Source organism: Manihot esculenta, chromosome 15 (genome assembly GCF_001659605.2).
Source record: "Manihot esculenta cultivar AM560-2 chromosome 15, M.esculenta_v8, whole genome shotgun sequence".
Classification (NCBI taxonomy): domain Eukaryota; kingdom Viridiplantae; phylum Streptophyta; class Magnoliopsida; order Malpighiales; family Euphorbiaceae; genus Manihot; species Manihot esculenta.
The window spans coordinates 505,483-526,454 of NC_035175.2; the positions used below are offsets into that span (position 1 = coordinate 505,483).

The following is a 20,972-nucleotide window of genomic DNA, read 5'->3' on the forward strand; positions in this document are numbered from 1 at the left end:
GCCGACCTGGTGGTTCTAGATTTGACAGATTTTGATGTCATTCTAGGGATGGACTGGTTATCTACCCATGGTGCTACCTTGGACTGCATGGACAAGGTAGTCAGGTTCAGAGGTCAGGATGGGTCTGAGGTTGTCTTCAGAGGAGACAGGAGGGGTACACCTAGAGGTCTGATATCAGCTCTTCAGGCTCGTAGGTTGCTCAGGAGGGGATGCCAGGGGTATTTGGCTCATGTGAGAGAGCTTAGCAGTCAGGTCAGAGAGCCCGCCTCGGTGCCAGTGGTTAGAGAGTTCTTAGATGTGTTCCCAGACGAGCTGTCAGGTTTACCACCTGCTAGGGAGATAGAGTTCGAGATAGAACTAATGTCTGGAACCCGACCGATCTCTATCCCTCCCTACAGGATGGCACCAGCAGAATTGAAAGAGTTGAAGGAGCAGTTGCAGGAGCTGGTAGACAAGGGCTTCATCCGACCGAGTACCTCACCCTGGGGTGCTCCAGTTTTGTTTGTGAGAAAGAAGGATGGATCCCTTAGACTTTGTATCGACTACAGACAGTTGAACAAAGTCACTACCAAGAACAAGTACCCATTGCCAAGGATCGACGATCTATTCGACCAGCTAGCAGGAGCGGGTTGTTTCTCCAAAATAGATCTGAGGTCCGGGTATCATCAGTTGAGGATCAGGGAAGAGGATGTGCCAAAGACGACTTTCAGGACCAGATATGGGCATTTTGAGTTCCTTGTAATGCCGTTCGGGTTAACTAACGCCCCTGCAGCATTCATGGACCTCATGAACAGAGTGTTTAGCCAGTACCTGGATCACTTTGTTATTGTCTTCATAGATGATATCTTAGTGTATTCCAGGAATGCAGAGGAGCATGCCCATCATCTGCGGTTGGTTTTGCAGACCTTGAGGGAACATGGCTTGTATGCCAAGTTCTCCAAGTGTGAGTTCTGGCTAAGGAGCATTTCGTTCTTGGGGCATGTAGTGTCAGAGAATGGTATAGAGGTAGACCCCAAGAAGACAGAAACTGTGGCTAACTGGCCTCGACCCACTTCAGTGACAGAGATCAGGAGTTTCTTGGGTTTGGCAGGTTACTACAGGAGGTTCGTTCAGGACTTCTCAAAGATAGCAGCTCCTCTGACCAGACTAACCAGGAAGAATCAGAAGTTTCTGTGGACCGACCAGTGCGAGGAGAGTTTTGAAGAGCTTAAGAAGAGGTTGACTTCAGCACCAGTTTTAGCTCTGCCATCTAGTGGAGAGGACTTTACAGTCTTTTGTGATGCGTCCCGTGTGGGACTGGGTTGTGTGCTTATGCAGAATGAGAGGGTGATTGCTTACGCTTCTAGGCAACTAAAGAAGCATGAGTTGAATTACCCCACACATGACCTTGAGATGGCAGCAATAATCTTTGCACTCAAGATGTGGAGGCACTACCTCTATGGGGTAAAATGTGAGATCTTCACAGATCATAAAAGCTTGCAGTACATCTTGAGCCAGAGGGATTTGAATTTGAGACAGAGGAGATGGGTAGAGTTGCTGAGTGACTATGATTGCAAGATTCAGTATCATCCGGGTAAGGCGAATGTCGTGGCAGACGCCCTAAGCCGGAAGTCACTAGGCAGTCTATCCCACATCACGGCAGAGAGGAGACCAGTGGTGAAGGAGTTTTACAAGCTCATTGAGGAAGGTTTACAGTTGGAGTTATCTGGTACAGGTGCCTTGGTCGCTCAGATGAAAGTGACACCCGTGTTTCTGGAGCAGGTGGCTCAGAAACAGCATGAGGACCCAGAGTTAGTGAAGATTGCCAGGACTGTTCAGTCAGGCAAGGACAGTGAGTTCCGATTCGACAATAAGGGGATCCTCCGCTATGGGAGCCGTTTATGTGTACCAGATGACATAGGGCTAAAAGGAGACATTATGAGAGAGGCTCATAATGCAAAATACAGCATTCACCCCGGAGCCACCAAAATGTATCAGGATCTGAAGAAAGTTTATTGGTGGCCAGCTATGAAGAGAGAAGTGGCACAGTTTGTGTCAGCCTGCGAAGTTTGTCAGAGGGTGAAGCTGGAACATCAGAAGCCGGCTGGAATGCTTAACCCGCTACCTATTCCAGAGTGGAAATGGGAGAATATAGCTATGGACTTCGTAGTGGAGTTACCGGCGACGTCCAACAGATTGGACTCCATATGGGTGATTGTGGACAGACTCACCAAATCTGCTCACTTCATCCCTGTCAGGAGTGGCTATTCTGTGGACAAGTTGGCGCAGGTGTACGTTGATGAGATAGTCAGACTGCATGGGGTTCCTGTTTCTATTGTGTCAGATAGAGGACCCCAGTTCACCTCCAGGTTTTGGCGGAGTCTACAGGATGCCATGGGTACTAGGTTGGATTTCAGCACTGCCTTCCATCCACAGACAGACGGACAGTCAGAGAGGACCATCCAGACCATAGAAGATATGCTGAGAATGTGTGTGCTGGACTTTGGCGGTTCTTGGAGGCAACATCTACCTTTGGTGGAGTTTGCCTACAATAACAGCCATCATGCTAGCATTGGGATGGCTCCATATGAAGCTTTATATGGAAGGAAGTGCAGGTCACCTGTTTGCTGGGAGGAAGTTGGAGAAAAGGCCTTGGCAGGGCCTGAACTAGTAGAGATCACCAGCAAGGTGGTACCCTTAATCAGAGAAAGAATCAAGACTGCTGCAAGCAGACAGAAGAGTTATGCAGACATCCGCAGAAGACTAGTAGAGTTTCAGGAGGGGGACCTGGTATTGCTCAAGGTGTCTCCAATGAAAGGAGTGGTTCGGTTCGGGAAGAAAGGTAAGCTGGCTCCGCGGTACATCGGACCCTTTGAAGTCTTGCAAAAGATTGGGAATGTATCGTACAAGCTGGATTTACCTGCTTCAATGGAGAGAATCCATCCGGTTTTCCATGTTTCTATGTTGAGAAAATTCGTGTCAGATCCGGGCAAGGTTCTTAGTGAACCTGATGTGGAGATCCAAGAGGATCTCACCTATGTTGAGCAGCCAGTACGGATCCTAGACACCCAAATCAGAAAGCTAAGGAACAAGGAAATCCCGATGGTGAAAGTCCTTTGGAACCACCACAATATTGAGGAGTGTACTTGGGAGACACGGGAGTCTATGCTCCGGCAATATCCTCATCTCTTTTAAGGTTAGTCTTTATGTGTTTTATGTGTATGTGGTGATGATTATGTGCATGTGCTAGTTGAGGAACATTCGGGGATGAATGTTCTTAAGGGGGGGGAGAATGTAATACCCGGCTAGACTCCGGTATCGGAATTCCTACCGTCCGATGGAATCTCGGATGTCGGAGATCTCTAGAAGGGTAGAATCATGTTTTTGTAAAATGTTTTCATGTTTTTAATGGTTTTAAGTATGAAATAAAATGAGTTTTTGCATGAAAAGTCTTTGGAGGAAAACCCAGGTTCGGCCGCCGAAAGTCAAGTTCGGCCGCCAAACATGCATGCGTTTTGGAGGCACGTTAGGCCCCCGAAAGCATGAGTGAGGGAAGTCCAGGTTCGGCCGCCGAAGCTCATGTTCGGCCGCCGAACATGGCATGCATGCGGAGGCACATTCGGCCCCCGAACGTGGTCTGGCCAGCCACTATAAAAGGGTCCCTTAGCCGAAAACGGGCGAGCTTTTCCCCATTTTCGGCCAAGGTGAGCTCTCCGCCGTCTCTCACTCATTTTTGATGTTCTTCCTCTAAATCTTTCAAGATTTTCACTTGTTTTCACTTGGTTTTGAAGATTTAAGCTTTTGAAACAAGTTTTGGAGCTTTGGGAACTCAGGAGCTCATTTTCGTGGATCTCCAAGTTTAGGTCGTCTCCCTCTCGATCTTCAAGAGGTAAGAGCCGATCTTAAGCCCCTTATGTATTTTAAATAAGTTTTATGCAAGATCTATGGGTAGAAATGCATGTTAGGGTATATGTTGAGTTTATGGGTTAATATTGATGTTTTGAACAATGTGGCTTGTTTGAATATGTTTGAAGTGTTGTAGTTGGGGTATATGACTGTTTGAGACCCCTAGGAACTTGTATGCATGATTTGGGTGAGATATATGCTTGATTTGAAGTTTTGGGAGGCAAGGGGTTGATGTGAACCAAGTTTCTGCCCTTCTGGCAGAAACCAGGTTCGGCCGCCGAAGGGAGTTTCGGCTGCCGAACCCCCTTTGTGGAGGCAGCATTCGGCTGCCGAAGTTGCCCCCGAAAAGAGACTTTCGTCTCTGTCTGGGACTTTTGGCCGTCGAAGGTGCCGCCGAAAGTGCCTGACTTTCGGATCTGTCCAGGACTTTCGGCCGCCGAAGGTGCCACCGAAAGTGCCCTGTTCAGCCATTTCATGCATATCTCTATGTGATATTTTCAGGATGTTTTAGGGGTTTTTGGGGAGTAGTTTATAGTTATGTTCAGGTATGTTTGGTCCCTCATTTGAGTCCACCTGTGTAGGTTCGGACCCGAGGAACCAAGGACCCCAGCAGTGAGTTCAGCTACTTCGGTGTTGTCAGAGTCAGCCAGAGGTGAGTGGAACTAAAACTTAATCTTTTAAATTAAATGCTTTATCATGTTTCATGCATCATGATTATGCAATAGGATGATTGCATTAGTTTTCACGAATATGCCGCATTGCATAAATTGTTGTTGTTGTGGGTGAATGTCGGATGACCCAGTTAGTCCATGACAGGAAGACCAGGCCCCATGCTACAGGCCTGGCACAGAGTAAGAAAGACCAGGCCCCAGTCTACAGGCCTGGCACAGAGTAAGGAAAGACCAGGATCCCATCCTATGGTCTAGCACGGTTATGGGACTTGAAGACCAGGAGCCCAGAGGAGGCCCTGGGAAAATGGTAAGTAATGTATGTTCTGACAGGAAAGACCAGGACCCCATTCTACAGGCCTGGCACAGAGTTAACTTGGACTAACTGGTGACGGGTTCACCCAACCCTTATGTGAATTGTTTGTGTTATGATGCATTTCATAGAGTATAGTATTAAAGTGTTTTAATAGTTCAGCTCACTGGGCTTTTAGCTCACCCCTCTCCCTTTACCCCCAGGCTTGCAGGTACAGGATATAGCAGGAGTCCGGATAGTGTAAAGAAGTCATGTTTATGTAATAGCTAGCAATGGACATGATCAAATTGTAATGTAAAAGTACAGTATAGTTATGTAATGAGTTTTATGGATGTTAGTGTGTGCTTGACCATAGAATGTTGTATCCCGTTTTATACATGATCTTAGAGATTTTGATGATGTTTATGTAAACCAGCTCAACACAGGTTATGTTACCCTTTGAGGGCACAGATGAGATCCCACAGAGGGATCAAAGTTATGTTTATATTTATGCACAGGTTGAGTTTGGTTGATGTTTATGAAAAGAAAAGTTTTAATTTTTATGCATGTTGTTGATCATGTATGGGATTATACAGGTTCACAGGTTTTATGTCAGGCTTGCTACGGGTCCCGGCGGCCTTAAGTCGACCCGGATCCTAGCGCCGGTAGCGGTCCGATTTTCGGGTCGTTACATGTTCGGCTGCCGAAAGGGTTCGGCTGCCGAAAGTAGAGATTCAGCCGCCGAAGGTGCATGAGTTTCGGCTCTGGAGAGGACTTTCAGCCGCCGAACCTGCTGCCGAAAGTGCTATATCCAGCCTTCTTTTGCATACTTTGCATGATTGTTTTAGGAAGTTTAAGGGAATTCTTGGGGAGTTTAATAGAGTTGTTCTTGAGCTAGTTTGGTCTCTCATTTGAGTCCATCTGTGTAGGCACAGACCAGAGGAACCAGAGAGGTCAGCAGTGAGTACTGCTTCAGAGTTTGCAGAGTCTGTTCAGAGATAGCCAGAGGTGAGTGGAACTAAACCTAATTCTTTAAATTGAGAAATGGAATGCTTTTAGCATATTTCATGCACCATGATTATGCAGTAGGTTGAGTGCATTAGAATCCACGAATATGTTGCATTGCATACTTACTTGTTGATGTGGGTGAATGCTGAATGATCCAATAGACTATTTGGTGACAGATTTACCCTTGAGATGAACTGTCTGTGATATGATGCATTCCATGAGATCATGTTTTAATGACCTGTTTTACTGTTCTACTCACTGGGCTATAGAGCTCATCCCACTCCCTTAACCCCATTTTTGCAGGATCAGTGTACAGAGGAAGTCCAGCAGGGTACAGGAAGAAAACAGAGTTGTGTAAGAAGAGAGTGTGGACATGTAATATGAAAGAGTTGTACTAGTGATTGTGCTTGACTTAGTTCTTTTGTATTGTAAATCCTTTTGTAACATGGTCTGTTTTTATGTATACGTCCAGTTGATGAGTATGATTGACCAGGTTTAACATATACTGTGTGGACTCAGCTAGAGCAATGAGTGCTCTGGCAAGGAGGTCTGTGTACATAGATAGTGCATGCACAGGTTGAGTCTTGGTTCAGAGGCAAGTTTTTATTTTCACAGAAAATGTATGATCATGTATGGGATTTACAGGTACACAGAGAGTATAACAGGCTTGCTACGGGTTTCGGCGATCTTAAGTCGACCTGAATCCTAGCGCCGGTGGCGGTCCGATTTGCGGGTCGTTATATAGGCAGAAAAAATATAAATTAACATTGATAACAACATGATAAATGAGTTTAAATTTGGCCTTATCAATGGCCTACCTAATATCTTGAGATATTAGAGTTTCAGTTTGTACTATCTCAACTCTATTATCGCACTTTTAATTTATTTTCTTCAGTTAAATTTCTTCGTTCGGCTAACGTTATAACAGATAGGTTAGCAAAATAGAATTTTTGACATCAGATTTTTTTTATATTTTTCCAAGATTTTATTTGATTATCTTTAACTTAATTTTACTGCTCGTTATAGTTTTATAATATATTTTTGCAGATAAAAAAATATCAATTTCACTTCATTAAGAATGCTTTTATATTGGCAAATGAATATATATTATAAAATTATTATAGTATCAAAATCACTCATCAACCAAGTTTATACGCCAGAATATTTCAATAGTTTGAAAAGTTTATGGAGTGGATTTTATCTTACTGGTGTTTGCGGAGAAGTTGGAACATTGACTTTCACAACACCATAAAATCCGTTCCTTTACCATTAGGTCAATCTCAACTTAGGCTCTACATACCCAAGCAAATTGGAATAAATAAATAAGTAAAATCATATCCTCCACTACTTGACTTTGGCTTAATTATTGCAGGGCTTATTGGGATTAGGCATTAGTGGAGTAGGACTTTAATATCAAGTGTAAATTACTTTCTCTTATATAAAAAATGAAAATATTTGTCTTTTAATTTTTTAAAAATAAATAATTTAATCATTATATTTTAATTCTATCAAATTAAAAATTACTTCATTCAATTTTTATTAATTACATATGAACGAGATGAATAAAATATTTTTAAATCGTCTTAAATTACATCAAATTAACACATATTCTCAATAGTTTAAAAATTAATGATATAATTATTATATTTTAAATTTAATAAAAATAAAAAAACTATTTTAAAATATGAATGGAGAAATTTTCAATTTGATGAAATTATAATACAAAAATCAAAATACTCTTCTAGAAATTGGAGAAATATATATATTAATTTTGAGATACAATATTAATTCTGATATGTTCCATTAGTTCAGAGGTGTCAAATTCGATTCACATGCATATTTGACATGGTTTCTAGCAGCAGCACCAGGCAATTGGGATTTCAATAAGAAATTATTTTTGAAAAACTCCCTTCAAGTAAATAAATAAATAACCCGTGCCTTCCTCCCTAAAAGGAGAGAGAATGGTGCTCCATTATATTACTTTATAAAGTCCAACATACATTTGAAATCAGGGGAGGACCCATCAGAAATCACAGTAGGTATTGGCATTGAATTGGATGGATTAAAGATTGGTCAAGAACAGCTATGTAATTAAAGATTTTTATTACAGGTCATCTGTCAGATAATGCTTCACGGACTGCCAACCAAGTAGAGTCTAGCAACTACTACTAAAAATATTTTCTTCGATATGATAGAATATGGTTAGACTAAGTGGGTTTTACATCTTCCCTCAGGGTAGGAGGGAGTTCGGCAAAAGCATAGGTTTCAAGATTACAAAAACTCTTTGTTTGGAAATCAAAAATTTTACAAGAATATAATTTATTTTTTTTTCTATCTAATTTCTTTTTTAGATGAAAGTATACACTTCTTTTTTATCTTATAAAACTTTCATTTTTTGAAAAAACAAAATCATATATAATTTTATTAGAATTCATTTAAATTCTTTTATTATGAAATGAATCATATCAAATAAAGGAAAAATGACCTTTTTTTTTTCTAGGAATCTATGAGATGAGCTACATAATAAAAGGCAACTCTTACTTTTCCTGCATGTTTGGAGTATTTAAACCTGAAACTTTCCAATGGAGATGCCAAATCTAAAACCATATGTATTACTTTATTGAAGTTTTAGAAAACGAGAATTCTTGCAGAAAACAGATAATTCAGGCTGCATCAGCTATCTTGCGGGAGTGGATCATAACATTTTACTGATCCAACCAAACCAAGCGCTTCTGTAAGCGCCTCTAAGAGATGCTCTGGATGATCCTCAATACAAGCGAGGCCGTGCTGTGATTGCATGGACCTTAAGACCCTCCCAACAATCTGAAGTTGTAGAATTACAAACATCTCAGGTAAAGAACTTCCAGATATAGTGTTTAAAACAGGTACTGAATGTAGAAGAAAATGCAATTATTAACCTTGCGTGCATAGCCACCATAAGCTATCCCACCAATTAAAGAATTGGAACAAGGTGATGAAGCCACTGATTTATTTTCTTTTGAGCTCCCTAAGAAAAGAGGGGGAAAAGTAAGAGAAAAATTATTATTGCATAAAACATCCAAGAAATGGGGCATACAACTACCAGCAACTACTGCTGTTTGAAAAAGTCCCTCTCTTTTTAGTCCATCAACAGTATGTGCATTTGTGCCGCCTGCCAATTGAAAAAAACCTAACAGACAGGAAGGTGAAGTACAAGCTTAATTTACAACATCCTCAGCTGAGAACTGCTCAAATTGACCATAAAAATGTGTACACAAAGCTAGTGAGTCTGCACACAAACCGTGAGGCCTGCTGTTGGCTGCAGCCAAACGGACAGCAAATGCAATTGATTCCCTTGTGGTACCTCGGCCAATATCTCCACTCATGGGACGGCCATCCAACTTTAGTTCATAGGGAATATGGATTATTAAAAGAAACGAGTGGTGATGATAACATTTTAAGTAACAAGTTGCAAACCTGCCATAAATTGAGGCATTTTAGCTGAGGTTCCATCACTGAGTACATAGTGTTCATTGAAGATACAGTTGCATCCCCAGCATAAGGTAAGCTAACCTGTTGACATTAATGGGTTAATTCCATTCACTCAAAAACTAAATACTAGACAGGTTATCTAACTTGTATATTTCCGGTAATCAATCAGCAATGCAGGTTTCTATACTCACTGCGAGTAGTTTCAGACATCCAAGTGAGTCTCCCAAGCCATCCCAAAGTTCCTTGAAGGACGCCATCTGCCTACAAAAATTACATACTTCCTATGTGAATGCCATTGCTCATAGGAAGAGGAAGAGAACATGAATAAAAAGAGAATTTTATCTTTGCAATTCAAAGGTGTAAGGACCAATTTTCAAGGCTTGAAGAACATGGTCCCAAGTCACAGTCTATATGAAGAGTATAATGAAAATAAAGGAGAAATAGAGCAAATAGTTCCAATTTATCAGCATAGGGAATTGCACCTTCCACTTGTATGTATCTCTATGGCATCAACATCATTTCTTTTAAGAAGTTCAGCAGTAGCAATAGCATCTCTCACATATGTAGCCACTCCTAGATCAATTTGAGCAAGTTAGTTTTTCTATATGATTAATGGAACACATTCCTAAATGCCTGAAGCCTTGAGAGAAAAAAAGGAAAGAAGTTTATGTTTTGTAGGGGAAAGGATTCATAATGGAAAGCCAAAATACTGATTAGCATAACAAAATACATACACATATGTATACATATATAAAATTTACATACTTATTTTATCGTAGGGGCATATGGGAAAGCAACGGCCACAGCCATAACAGCGTTCAGTGATTACTCCGCCCTGTATATCAGTTTTGATCACATAAATGAATATTGGAAAAATGGCAATGTGACAATGATATAGGTGAACAATTACAAACCCCAAAAAGTAAATTATGTAAGACCTTTAACACATTTAGCATTTTTGTACCATAGGAGAAATGTGCTGGTGATTTGTCTTCCTCTAATGATATTGCATCTGCAGGACAAACATTTTCACAGGGCCTTGAACAATCTGGTGGACATTCCTCTGCATCAAATTCTGTGACAGAAAGTATACAGTCAGCTAGACAAGGATTCATACAACTCATAGACCTAGCTTTGCTTTTCAAAACCTTCACAGAAACCTCTTGTCCCTCCATCCTGTGACTAAAAGGAAGGAACAACTTTTGTGGCTCTAATTGTGATTCAAATTCGATACCTCGCAATAATACTTCTGAGCCAAAGCTTATTGGTAACGCTTGGTCTCTTTGTTTAAATGGATAACTAAAATGGGAATAGCATTTTCTTGTATTGGCAGAAGATGGTACTCAGCAGTGTGATCTAAATTAACGAAAAAAAATAAGCTGAGACATCAGGAGAGAGAGAGAAAGAAAGAGGATTACCGGCTTTGCGAAAGTGAAGATCTTTATCGTCATTAACGCTAATCATTACCCAAGGCCTTCGAATGTGAACAATTTCTATTGCAGCTTCAATACCTTCATTTACAGCACTAACCACTGATTCATCAGCAGCACAATCAATGCAATCAACTGCAAATCGTTCATCACCTAATCATGAACCTTGAAAACCAACACAGGCACATATCTTCAAACTAATAGATACTAATTGAAATTTAAGAGTGTTAACCTCCGGCTAGAGTGTAAACCAAAGAGAGATTCCTGATATCAACAGCATCCTAGAGAGATAAAGAAAGGGGAACAAAAAGTTAAAGGGACAGTTGGAAAATTTTGAAGTTTTTGATATTGTAGGGTTTTAGAATTCTTGATACCTCAAAGCTTGCACCGCATATGAGCTTGACCCAGTTGCCCTTTTGCAGGGATTCCTGTGGAGCAGACACAACTGAAGGAACCTCAAATTTTCTCACCATGTTTCTGACACTTTCAAGACATCTACTGTTCCTGTAACCCGCTTTTCCTGAAATGAAAGAAATTGGAGCTAACAAAATCTAAAACTATCCTTACAATGTACAGGGAAAGAAAGATAGAAGCGAAAAAAAGCAGAAGAAGGAAACCTTGGTGTTGAGGTAAAATGGAAGCATTAATGGAGAAACTGAATGCCATGTTAACAGACAGAGGCACAGAAACATAAACAGGGAACATCCGTTATCAGTTAAATGGCCAGCAGACTTTGGCGGCTTAACAAAGATACTTCCGTTGTAACCACAGATAAGTCAAACATAGTACTAATTAAATTAGTTTTTCATCCCTTATTTTTAAAACTAATACATAAATATGTTAATTATTTTAGATAATGAATAAAAAAAATTTTATACGAAAGTAATACATGTTTTGAATGAATGATAGTTGCTTTTCGAAAAAAATTAGATGGACCGGACGTGTATTAATTTTAATACAATTTGAACCTAAGATATTTATATTTTGTTAGGCCTCAGACAAATTGGTGGTGGAAGGCCCAACATTTCGACAAATTACTTGCCAAGGCCCAACCCAGAAGTACTGAGAGTTTTTTTAAATAGGTTTCTACTTGAGAAGAAAAAGGGAAAAAGACACTGCTGACAAGGAAATAAAAATAAAAATGTTATTAATAATGCTTAACAGTAATATTGAGCTTGATAATAGCTCTCAAATTAGGAATATCCATGAACTCAGTTTGCATAGTACCATACCCCTTAACAAATCTAAAAAAGCCCGTCCCAGAAACAATCCCAAATTCTCTCTCCTTCATTGAAAATATATCAGATCCTTGGATTTCCAAGGTGCTCCCTTTATACTCCCCATCTGTGAATATAAGAGAAAACACCATGTACAAGCCCTTCCCATCAAGCTGAGAGTTGATGTAGGTCCCTTGAGCCCTACCAATCTCTCTGGACTCGATAGAGGCTCCTTCAGTAACTGGGTCATCAACCACTGCAACTGTCCCAAAGTGTAGGATGTGGAAGTTGGGCCCACTTTTCCCGGCGACGGTGATTGCTGAACTGTCAGGGCCGGTGAAGTAATCATGCACATAAACTACAAGGTTAGTTTGCTTTGGATCTTGTCTGGGGATGGTGTAGGCAACATATAGAAGAGCTAAGCTGGAGATGAAGAAGAGAACCTTGGTGGACATGACTATTTCTTTTGGGGCTACAGTTTTCAAAGGTTGAAGGAGAACAGGAAATGGAAATGAAGGTATATGGACGGAGGGGAATATGCTTTGCCAAGACAATGCCATTGTTTATGGAGGAAATTGACAAAATTGATAAAAGTGATTAGCTTTTTTAATGTTATTAATGACCAAGTGGTTATGAAATCTAGGCTTATTTTACTTTGTTATTTGGCTTCCAATCTCCCCACAAGCACATCAATAAATTATAAGCTATGTTACCATAACCGACAACTTAATTTCTGTTTTTTCAATATTAAATAATTTAGTCTGAATTTTTTTTATTTTATTACACTTTTCATTTTATAATTTTTTTTTAATTTTTCTAAAATTATTTAATAAAATTTAATATATTTAAAATAGATATAATTAAAAAATTATTAAAAAAATATATTTTTTACTATATATAAAAAAGTAAAATAAATAAAAATTAGGGGACGTAAAAATAATAAAATAATATTTTTTAAATATTATTATTAATTTACAGTAAATTAAAAGTTAATCCAAATTGAATATACTAAAATTCTATACCTATTAAATTATAAGAATTAAATTTGTTACAAATATTAAATTTAAACAAGTAAACTATTATAAAAAAGTAAAATTTGAGTAATTAAATTTATTATAATCTAAAAATAATTTTAATAAAATGAGACTTTATGACTAAATTATTTTTTATAAGAAAAATAAAAACCAAATTATAAGTTTTATTAAATCTTAAAATGCCTACATATGCCACACACGCCACTCTGGGTTTTAAAATTTAAAATCATTAGACACAACAGTAGTCTTTTTAAAATTTTGTATTTTTAATATTAGAACAAAATATCATAAAAAATTATTTTTCAAAGTATAAGAAATTTTTCCCCCCAAATTTGGCAAAGCAAATGGAGCTGGTGGGATTTTTATTTATTTACTTTTTTATGTTGGTGTTTCCTTAGCGACTAATTGATTATGATATATATATATAATCAATGTATTATATCATATAATTTTAAAATTTTATTATTATAGCATGATAAAGATTTCTAGTAAACAAAATAAAAATGTAATATAAGCAAAAAAAAAACTTCACATTAGAGCTGAACTAAGTTAAATGACACAAACATAGTTATATTGTCATTTTTATATTAATTAAAAAAACCTATAACCAAATTAGTAAATTTTATATTATTTTAAATATACTCTCACTCATTTTATTAATTAATAAATTCTTCTTAAAACTTATAAATTTATCTTTTAAATACATATTAAATATGAATATATTAAAAAGTGAATCAATAATTTACTATGAAGTACTCACAGATTTAATTTAGTGGTAAGTGTATCCGAATAAATCTCAGAGATCTCAAATTCTAATCCCCCAATCCCCATTTTACAAAAAAAAATAATAATAATAATTTACTATGAAAAAAAAATTACATGCACCCATCTCATTTTTTTTCCACTTTATTTAAATTTTTTTATTAATTTTATATTTATTTTAAAAATATTAAATTTTATTAAATATTAAATAATATTTAAAAAAATTAAAATAAAATAAAATTAAATAGAGTTATAATTTATATATCACTATAATATAAAAAATTACAATTTTAAAAAATTATATAAAAATTACAAAATAAAGAGAATACGACATAAAAAGAATGAAATAATAAAATAATAAAGAGAATAACCGTTAATCATATTAAAAAATAATTTTTTTTAAGCTATAGATTTTATTATATTAGTAGTATAAATAAAAATTATTTAAAAAAAAACTAAATATAAGAAAATTGGACGGGCATGCATAGAGACTACCAGAAGCATGCGTTTGCTAGAAAAATAAAATAAACAAAAAGAAGAATGTAAGAACCCCCTAATTAAAACCCAAGTTTTAAGGGCAGTTAACGCAAACCAGCGTTATTACCTTTTTTATCCTTCCGTTTCTCTCTGACCACCGCTCATGTCTTAACATCCCCACCACATTGCAATTTGCATCCCCCAACAAAACAACCCAGAGAAGATTTTGGAGAGAGAAAGCTCCTCTATTCTCTATGTTTCTTTCCCTGCGATATTTCTTGGAAAACTTGCTAATCCTATTGCAATGGAGATTTAATCTTATACAACTAATATTGTCAAACCAGAAATTATTGGTGCAGGAAACACTTTCTCTCCTCTTCTTTGGATTCTGTGTTTTCCTTGCAATCTGTTATTTTCTTAAATGTCATCTCAGATATGAACAGCAGTGAACGCATCTTTTTTCTTACTGTTTTCTTCTTTATCACCTTGAATTCAATCCCAGTTTCAAGTAAAGGCTCTGCATCAGATTCAGAGTCTTATATCCTCGCATGTGGCGCAACCAATGAAGACACTGATAGCGATGGCAGGAAATGGGAACCTGATACCAAATATATAAACTCTTCTAGCAATTCGATGACGGCATCGGCCGATAGTCAAGACCCTTCATTACCATCCACCGTCCCATACATGACTGCAAGAATTTTCACATCTGCATACACATATAAGCTCTCTGTTCCTAAAAAGAGTCGCCTCTGGGTCAGGCTCCATTTCTATCCATCAACTTACAGCTCTCTCAGTTCTAATACTTCCTATTTTGCTGTCACTGCAAATAAATTCCAACTTCTCAAGAATTTCAGCGCTTCCATTACGGCACAAGCTCTCACAATGGCATATCTCATTAAGGAATACTCTCTGACCCCAATTGGCTCTGGCAATCTTGATCTCACATTCACACCTTCTCCAGATTATGATGATTCATACGCTTTTGTCAATGGCATTGAAGTAATTCCCATGCCTGACATTTACCAGTCTGCTGCGATGGTCGGCTTAAGTGACGAAAATTTTGATCTTACCAACTCTTCCTTACAAACAATGTTCAGGCTAAACGTTGGTGGACAATTCATTCCTGCATCCAATGACTCAGGCCTCACACGAACATGGTACGATGATACGCCCTATCTATTTGGTGCAGCTATTGGCGTCACGTCCCAAGCTAACATCACTATCAAATATCCTACCGCTGACGTACCCCGGTCTATTGCCCCGTTAAATGTTTATAGTACTGCAAGAACAATGGGGCCAGATCCAAAGGTGAATGTGAATTATAATCTCACTTGGATATTTTACATTGATGCCAATTTTACCTACCTTTTAAGGTTCCACTTCTGTGAGTTTCTGCTGAGCAGAAGCAACCAGAGAGCATTTGATATTTATATAAATAACCAAACAGCACAAAGTGGTGCAGATGTGATCAGCTGGGCAGGGTCTCAAGGAGTGCCATTTTATAAGGATTACTCCTTGTATGTTCCTGATCAGATTGGTGACGATCAGTTATGGGTGGCATTGCATCCTTCTGTAGGACTGAAGCCTCAATACTATGACTCAATTTTGAATGGATTGGAGATTTTTAAGCTTGATGACCAAAGGGGTAATTTGGCTGGCCCGAATCCTGTCCCTTCGCCAATGATGCTCAAGGCAGAAGCAGAGAAAGCATTTTCTTCATCAGGATCAAGTTCGAGTTCGATAATTGGTGGCATCGCTGGTGGGGTTGCTGGATTAGCAGTGGCTGCTATTATCTCCATTTTTGTCCTCAGAAAGAAGAGGGGTCTCAATGGAAGTCAGGCTGGGAGTCATAGCTGGTTGCCACTCTATGGAAATTCGACTATCTCAGGAAAAAGCAGTGCTAGTAGCCACCTTTCCAATCTTGCACAAGGTCTATGTCGCCATTTTTCATTGCCAGAGATCAAACATGCAACCAAGAACTTTGACGAGTCTAATGTTATTGGGGTTGGAGGATTTGGGAAGGTTTACAAAGGCGTTATTGATCATGGGACAAAAGTTGCTATTAAGAGATCAAACCCGTCATCAGAACAAGGAGTTAATGAGTTCCAGACAGAAATTGAGATGTTGTCCAAGTTGAGACACAAACATTTAGTGTCCTTAATTGGATTTTGTGAAGAAGATGGCGAGATGGCTCTGGTTTATGATTACATGGCAAATGGTACTCTCAGGGAACACATCTACAAGGGTACCAAGCCTACCTCATCATTATCCTGGAGGCAAAGATTGGAGATATGTATTGGTGCTGCAAGGGGACTCCACTATCTTCATACTGGTGCCAAATACACAATCATTCACAGGGATGTGAAGACAACAAACATTCTATTGGATGAGAAGTGGGTGGCAAAAGTTTCTGATTTCGGTCTGTCAAAAACAGGTCCTAATCTCAACAGCCAAGGTCATGTCAGTACAGTAGTAAAGGGCAGCTTTGGATACTTAGATCCTGAGTACTTCAAAAGGCAACAGCTGACAGAAAAATCCGATGTGTACTCTTTTGGGGTAGTCCTATTTGAAGCATTATGTGCAAGGCCAGCCCTTAATCCTAACTTGTCTAAAGAACAAGTCAGTCTTGCAGAGTGGGCTCTGCATTGCCAAAAGAAGGGAATCATCGAGGATATCATTGATCCGCATATAAAGACTGAGATACAACCTGAATGTCTCAAAAAGTTTGCGGAGACAGCTGAAAAGTGCTTGTCTGATCACGGGATCCATCGTCCTTCAATGGGTGATGTGCTGTGGAATCTAGAATTCTCTCTCCAGTTGCAAGATAACCCTACAGGGGCTAAAATGGTTTCAGAGAGCAAGGGAAATGACACTTATGGGATGAACAGACATATGCTTACCATTTTGGAGGAGAGTTCATTGAGCGAGGAGAACGATGACGTGAGCCAGAACGAAATATTTTCACAGATAGCTCATCCTAGAGGAAGATAAGAAAATTGTTCTACTTCAGTTACCTTGTTCTTATTTCAGTTTCTTCCCCTTTGGAGCTTCACAATAGACTCTTGAATTTGAAAATTTTATATATTTGTGATTTTCTGAATTCTCTCCTCCCGTATTTTAGCCCCTCTAATTTCCTGCTTCTGTAGATTGTGTTCTTGTTTGCATCATTTTATTTTCCAATTGATCTCAATAATGACTTATTAATTAAAGCACGTGGGATCTTCTCTTCATAAAACAAGTTCTTTCTGCAAAGAGAAAAATAAAAAAAATAAAAAAAAGAAAAGATTTCACGTATAATTGCTAAGGTTGTTTTTGTTTTTTCTCCCTCCTTCGTAGATCCATCTTTTGGCATAAATAATTTTATATATATATAAAAAATTCTCATGAATTATACATGATTTCATATTTAAAGAAATTTTTTTAAATTAAAATAAAATAAAACTCTTTTATTTCAAATAATAAAATTGTAAGAAAAGAAATCATCTTATAATTTTTTTTATTTCAAATCATAGAAGTGTATATAAAAAAATTTGAATGGATGAATCTCATAATTTAGAATCCTTTTCTTTAAAATTTATTAAAAATTAGAGATGTCAATCATAAAAAATTAAATCATACATAAATAATAAAAATTTTAAAAGCATCAAATATTTAAAAATGATTGAAGTAATTGAATATGAGGATTGCTATGACTACAGGTCCTAGTAAATTTATCAAAGATAAAAATAATTTATTTAATATTGTAGATGATTAAGATTTTATTTGGATAGAGGAAAAGGAAAAATAAAATAAAATAAGAGAAAAAAGGAAAATAAATTTTTTTTTTTTTAATTATTTTCTCTTCGGTTTAGAAAAAAAAAATAAAAATATATAACTTTTTAATAAAATTACATTTTTATTCTTTTATATCCGTTATCATTTTCTTTCTTTCATCTTTTAATTTTTCACTCATCAAACACAAAAAAGAAAATATACAATATTTTTCCATTTCAAAAAAAAAAAAAAGTATTTTCCTCTTTTTATTTTCCTTTCCCTCTTTAAAATATTCAAGCATAGGTAACTGTGTACACGAAAAGAATTTGAATAGGTGAATCAGATAATATTTACCGTTCTTCAAAGATTTCCCACCATTTACCAAGCAATCATCATAGGAAAGCCTCTTGAAATTTGTTGGGTTTACCATTCTTGCATAAGCAAACCAACCACACTGGAAGTGCGCGTTTTAAATATAAAATTTCAAAATAATAAAATAATACATTTTTTTAAAAACTACATCAAGGTTATCGTTAAACTGTTTAAGATTATATTAGTTTAGTTAGTATTTTAAAAAATAATTTTATATTAAAATATATTTTAATATTAAAAACTACTAACTATGCATAGAATTATTCGTCAAAACATTTTAAAATATATCAGTTAATTAGTATATCCAAAAAAATTTTAAAATTGTATTTAATATTTTGTAAAATTAAATAGTTAAAATAAAAAATAAATTTTAAATCTCAAATAATATTTTTTTAATAATTTTTTGAATGAATACCATCATATAAATACAAAGTGAATTCTATATTTTTTCTGGAGAAAATTACTCATATGTGCCTTATAAGTGTTTTAATTCAGAATAGACGGAGTAGTATTTTCATAAAAATTTAAATTTCAAATTTAGTCTAATGATATTTTAAGCAAGACCTCATTGAAATCAAGAGTTTCTATCTCATGATTGGCTAATGGTTAGCTGTGCCACTTAACACAGCCATCAGCAGTATGCACGCGATTACCGAACAATAACAATTAAGAAATTATTTATTCCAAATCATTTCTACTTACTTCGTTGACTATCGTTTTTTTTTTTTTTTTCTTAAATAACAATCTAAAAATGGACATGTACTTTGCAGGATCGACCCACAAAATTTTTCTTGCTAACAAATGGGTTATTCTCTTCTGATCCCCCTTGGCTTCCTCCTCTTCTCGTCCATAAATGGCGATTCCATACAAGACCCAGCATGCCCTTCCTTTGATTGTGGTAATGGCATCACTATTGATTACCCTTTCTGGCACCAAAACCAACAAATTGAGCACTGTGGATATCCAGGCTTTGATCTCTCTTGCGCTGACCAAAATCCAATGCTCCATCTCTCTAATTATACTGATCTTTACCCCATTAAACACATCAATTACTCTAATAAATCACTCATCCTTGCTTACTCAGGTCTAAAATCAGCAACTTGTCCAACAATAACCCATGATATTACATTAAATACGTCGTCTCTCCTGTTCAACTCTTCAGGCAACAAATTGGTTCGTTTCTTTTACAACTGCAGCTTGTACCCTCCTTCACTTCCACACATACAATGCCTACAGTACGGTGCTAAGAGATCATATGTGTTCAAGGAGGGTGCAATCCCAGAGTTTGATTGGAACAGATATTGTGCATCTACTGTGGTTGTACCTGTGATTGAAGAGGCAATGGATCATGGAGATTTGGTTCAGGGTTTTGATCAAGGGTTCAAGTTGACATGGAATCAAGCAGCTGCTGATGGTGTATGCCAGTCATGTGAGGCCAGTGGTGGATTCTGTAGTTACAGCAATGGCCTACCCAGTACTTTCTTTTGCATTTGCAGTTATGGAAGGGAGTCGATTAACTGCCATAATCATGGTAATTCTTCTGGAGTACAGTGTATTTTTTTTTAACTGTTTAAATTTTACTTACTAACACGAGTAGCATAATATCTAATCATTCAACTTTCTCCAGAATTAAGACTATACTTTTGTTTTGATGAAGGCTCTTTAGCATCCTTCTTCAAGTTTATGTCTGGGGAAAATAATTTCTAAATATGTTAGTAAGATGATTTTAACTTGTGTTTTAATCCTTTTGCTGACCCATGTGTAGGTTGTAAAAAAAGATTTTAAAGTTTATTTATTAATCTTCTAGAATACCCCATTATGTAGAAAAAAAGTAAAAGTTATTAATTTTAAAAATAATATAGCAATAAAACAGTATAAAATTTATTGTTTTAATTATAATTCTTGAAAACCGGCTTCAATGGTCTAATTAATGTATTGTGTGCGATGGCAGGGGTTGCTTCAACTCGGCGACGGCCAAATTATGTTGCCTTAGGTGAGTCTCCCTTAAATATTTATAAATAATTAATAACTAATTGGAGCTTTAATCATGACCATTATGTAACTGATGAAGGGGATGATTACTTTGCAGGTGCTTTGCTTTTAACCATCGGAGGTTTGGTTATCATGGCAACTGTGTTTTACGTCACCCAGAAGAAGAAGAAGAATAAGGGGGTTGGCTCATATAAACCTGTTTGAATGCAACCCAGGAAAAGCATAAATATGCCTTTTGTCAAATCCATTTGGCTATATTAATCATCTACAACTATACAAATTGAGGCCAGTTTCTGGAGAAAATGTATTCGTGATTGACAAAATAAGATACTCTTTATTATAAAATTTTCCTATTTGGCTTATGAATTAATACATTCATTAATATATTTTGTGACTTAAATGACACTATAAGTGTGATTTTAAACCCACCATATTATAATAATTTAAAAGTGGGATGTCTTACAGAATTAATCTGATTTGTGAGATTTTAAATTTTATTCCTTTAATCTTTAATTTTTATTTAAAAAAATAAAATAAAATAAATTTAAATTTAAAATAAATAAATCGCTTTAATTTTAAATCAAAATCGCTTAAAAATTGTTTGCCTC

General features: G+C 36.7%; 4 protein-coding genes across 4 annotated transcripts; 2 read left to right on the forward strand and 2 right to left on the reverse strand.

Moving 5' to 3' along the window:
* Window positions 1–8,451: 8,451 nt before the first annotated feature.
* On the reverse strand, window positions 8,452–11,554 carry LOC110601204. The gene is made up of 13 exons (XM_021738257.2): window positions 11,372–11,554; window positions 11,129–11,274; window positions 10,987–11,035; window positions 10,743–10,889; window positions 10,263–10,399; window positions 10,090–10,159; window positions 9,807–9,897; window positions 9,516–9,585; window positions 9,310–9,405; window positions 9,134–9,233; window positions 8,936–9,022; window positions 8,772–8,860; window positions 8,452–8,676 (listed from the first exon to the last, which is right to left on the reverse strand). The coding sequence occupies exons 1-13, from the start codon at window positions 11,457–11,459 to the stop codon at window positions 8,527–8,529; spliced, it is 1,320 nt and encodes a 439-aa protein (XP_021593949.1). The 5' UTR covers window positions 11,460–11,554; the 3' UTR covers window positions 8,452–8,526.
* A 319-nt stretch (window positions 11,555–11,873) lies between these two features.
* On the reverse strand, window positions 11,874–12,546 carry LOC110602575 (dirigent protein 11). The gene has a single exon (XM_021740125.2). It carries the CDS (start codon window positions 12,529–12,531, stop codon window positions 11,902–11,904), a length of 630 nt encoding a protein of 209 aa, XP_021595817.2. The 5' UTR covers window positions 12,532–12,546; the 3' UTR covers window positions 11,874–11,901.
* A 2,055-nt stretch (window positions 12,547–14,601) lies between these two features.
* On the forward strand, window positions 14,602–17,354 carry LOC110601473 (receptor-like protein kinase ANXUR1). The gene has a single exon (XM_021738621.2). The coding sequence runs from the start codon at window positions 14,680–14,682 to the stop codon at window positions 17,236–17,238; it is 2,559 nt and encodes an 852-aa protein (XP_021594313.2). The 5' UTR covers window positions 14,602–14,679; the 3' UTR covers window positions 17,239–17,354.
* Window positions 17,355–19,153: 1,799 nt separating this feature from the next.
* On the forward strand, window positions 19,154–20,764 carry LOC110602709 (LEAF RUST 10 DISEASE-RESISTANCE LOCUS RECEPTOR-LIKE PROTEIN KINASE-like 1.2). Its single transcript, XM_021740302.2, has 3 exons — window positions 19,154–19,903; window positions 20,324–20,365; window positions 20,462–20,764. The coding sequence occupies exons 1-3, from the start codon at window positions 19,174–19,176 to the stop codon at window positions 20,566–20,568; spliced, it is 879 nt and encodes a 292-aa protein (XP_021595994.1). The 5' UTR covers window positions 19,154–19,173; the 3' UTR covers window positions 20,569–20,764.
* Window positions 20,765–20,972: the final 208 nt, after the last annotated feature.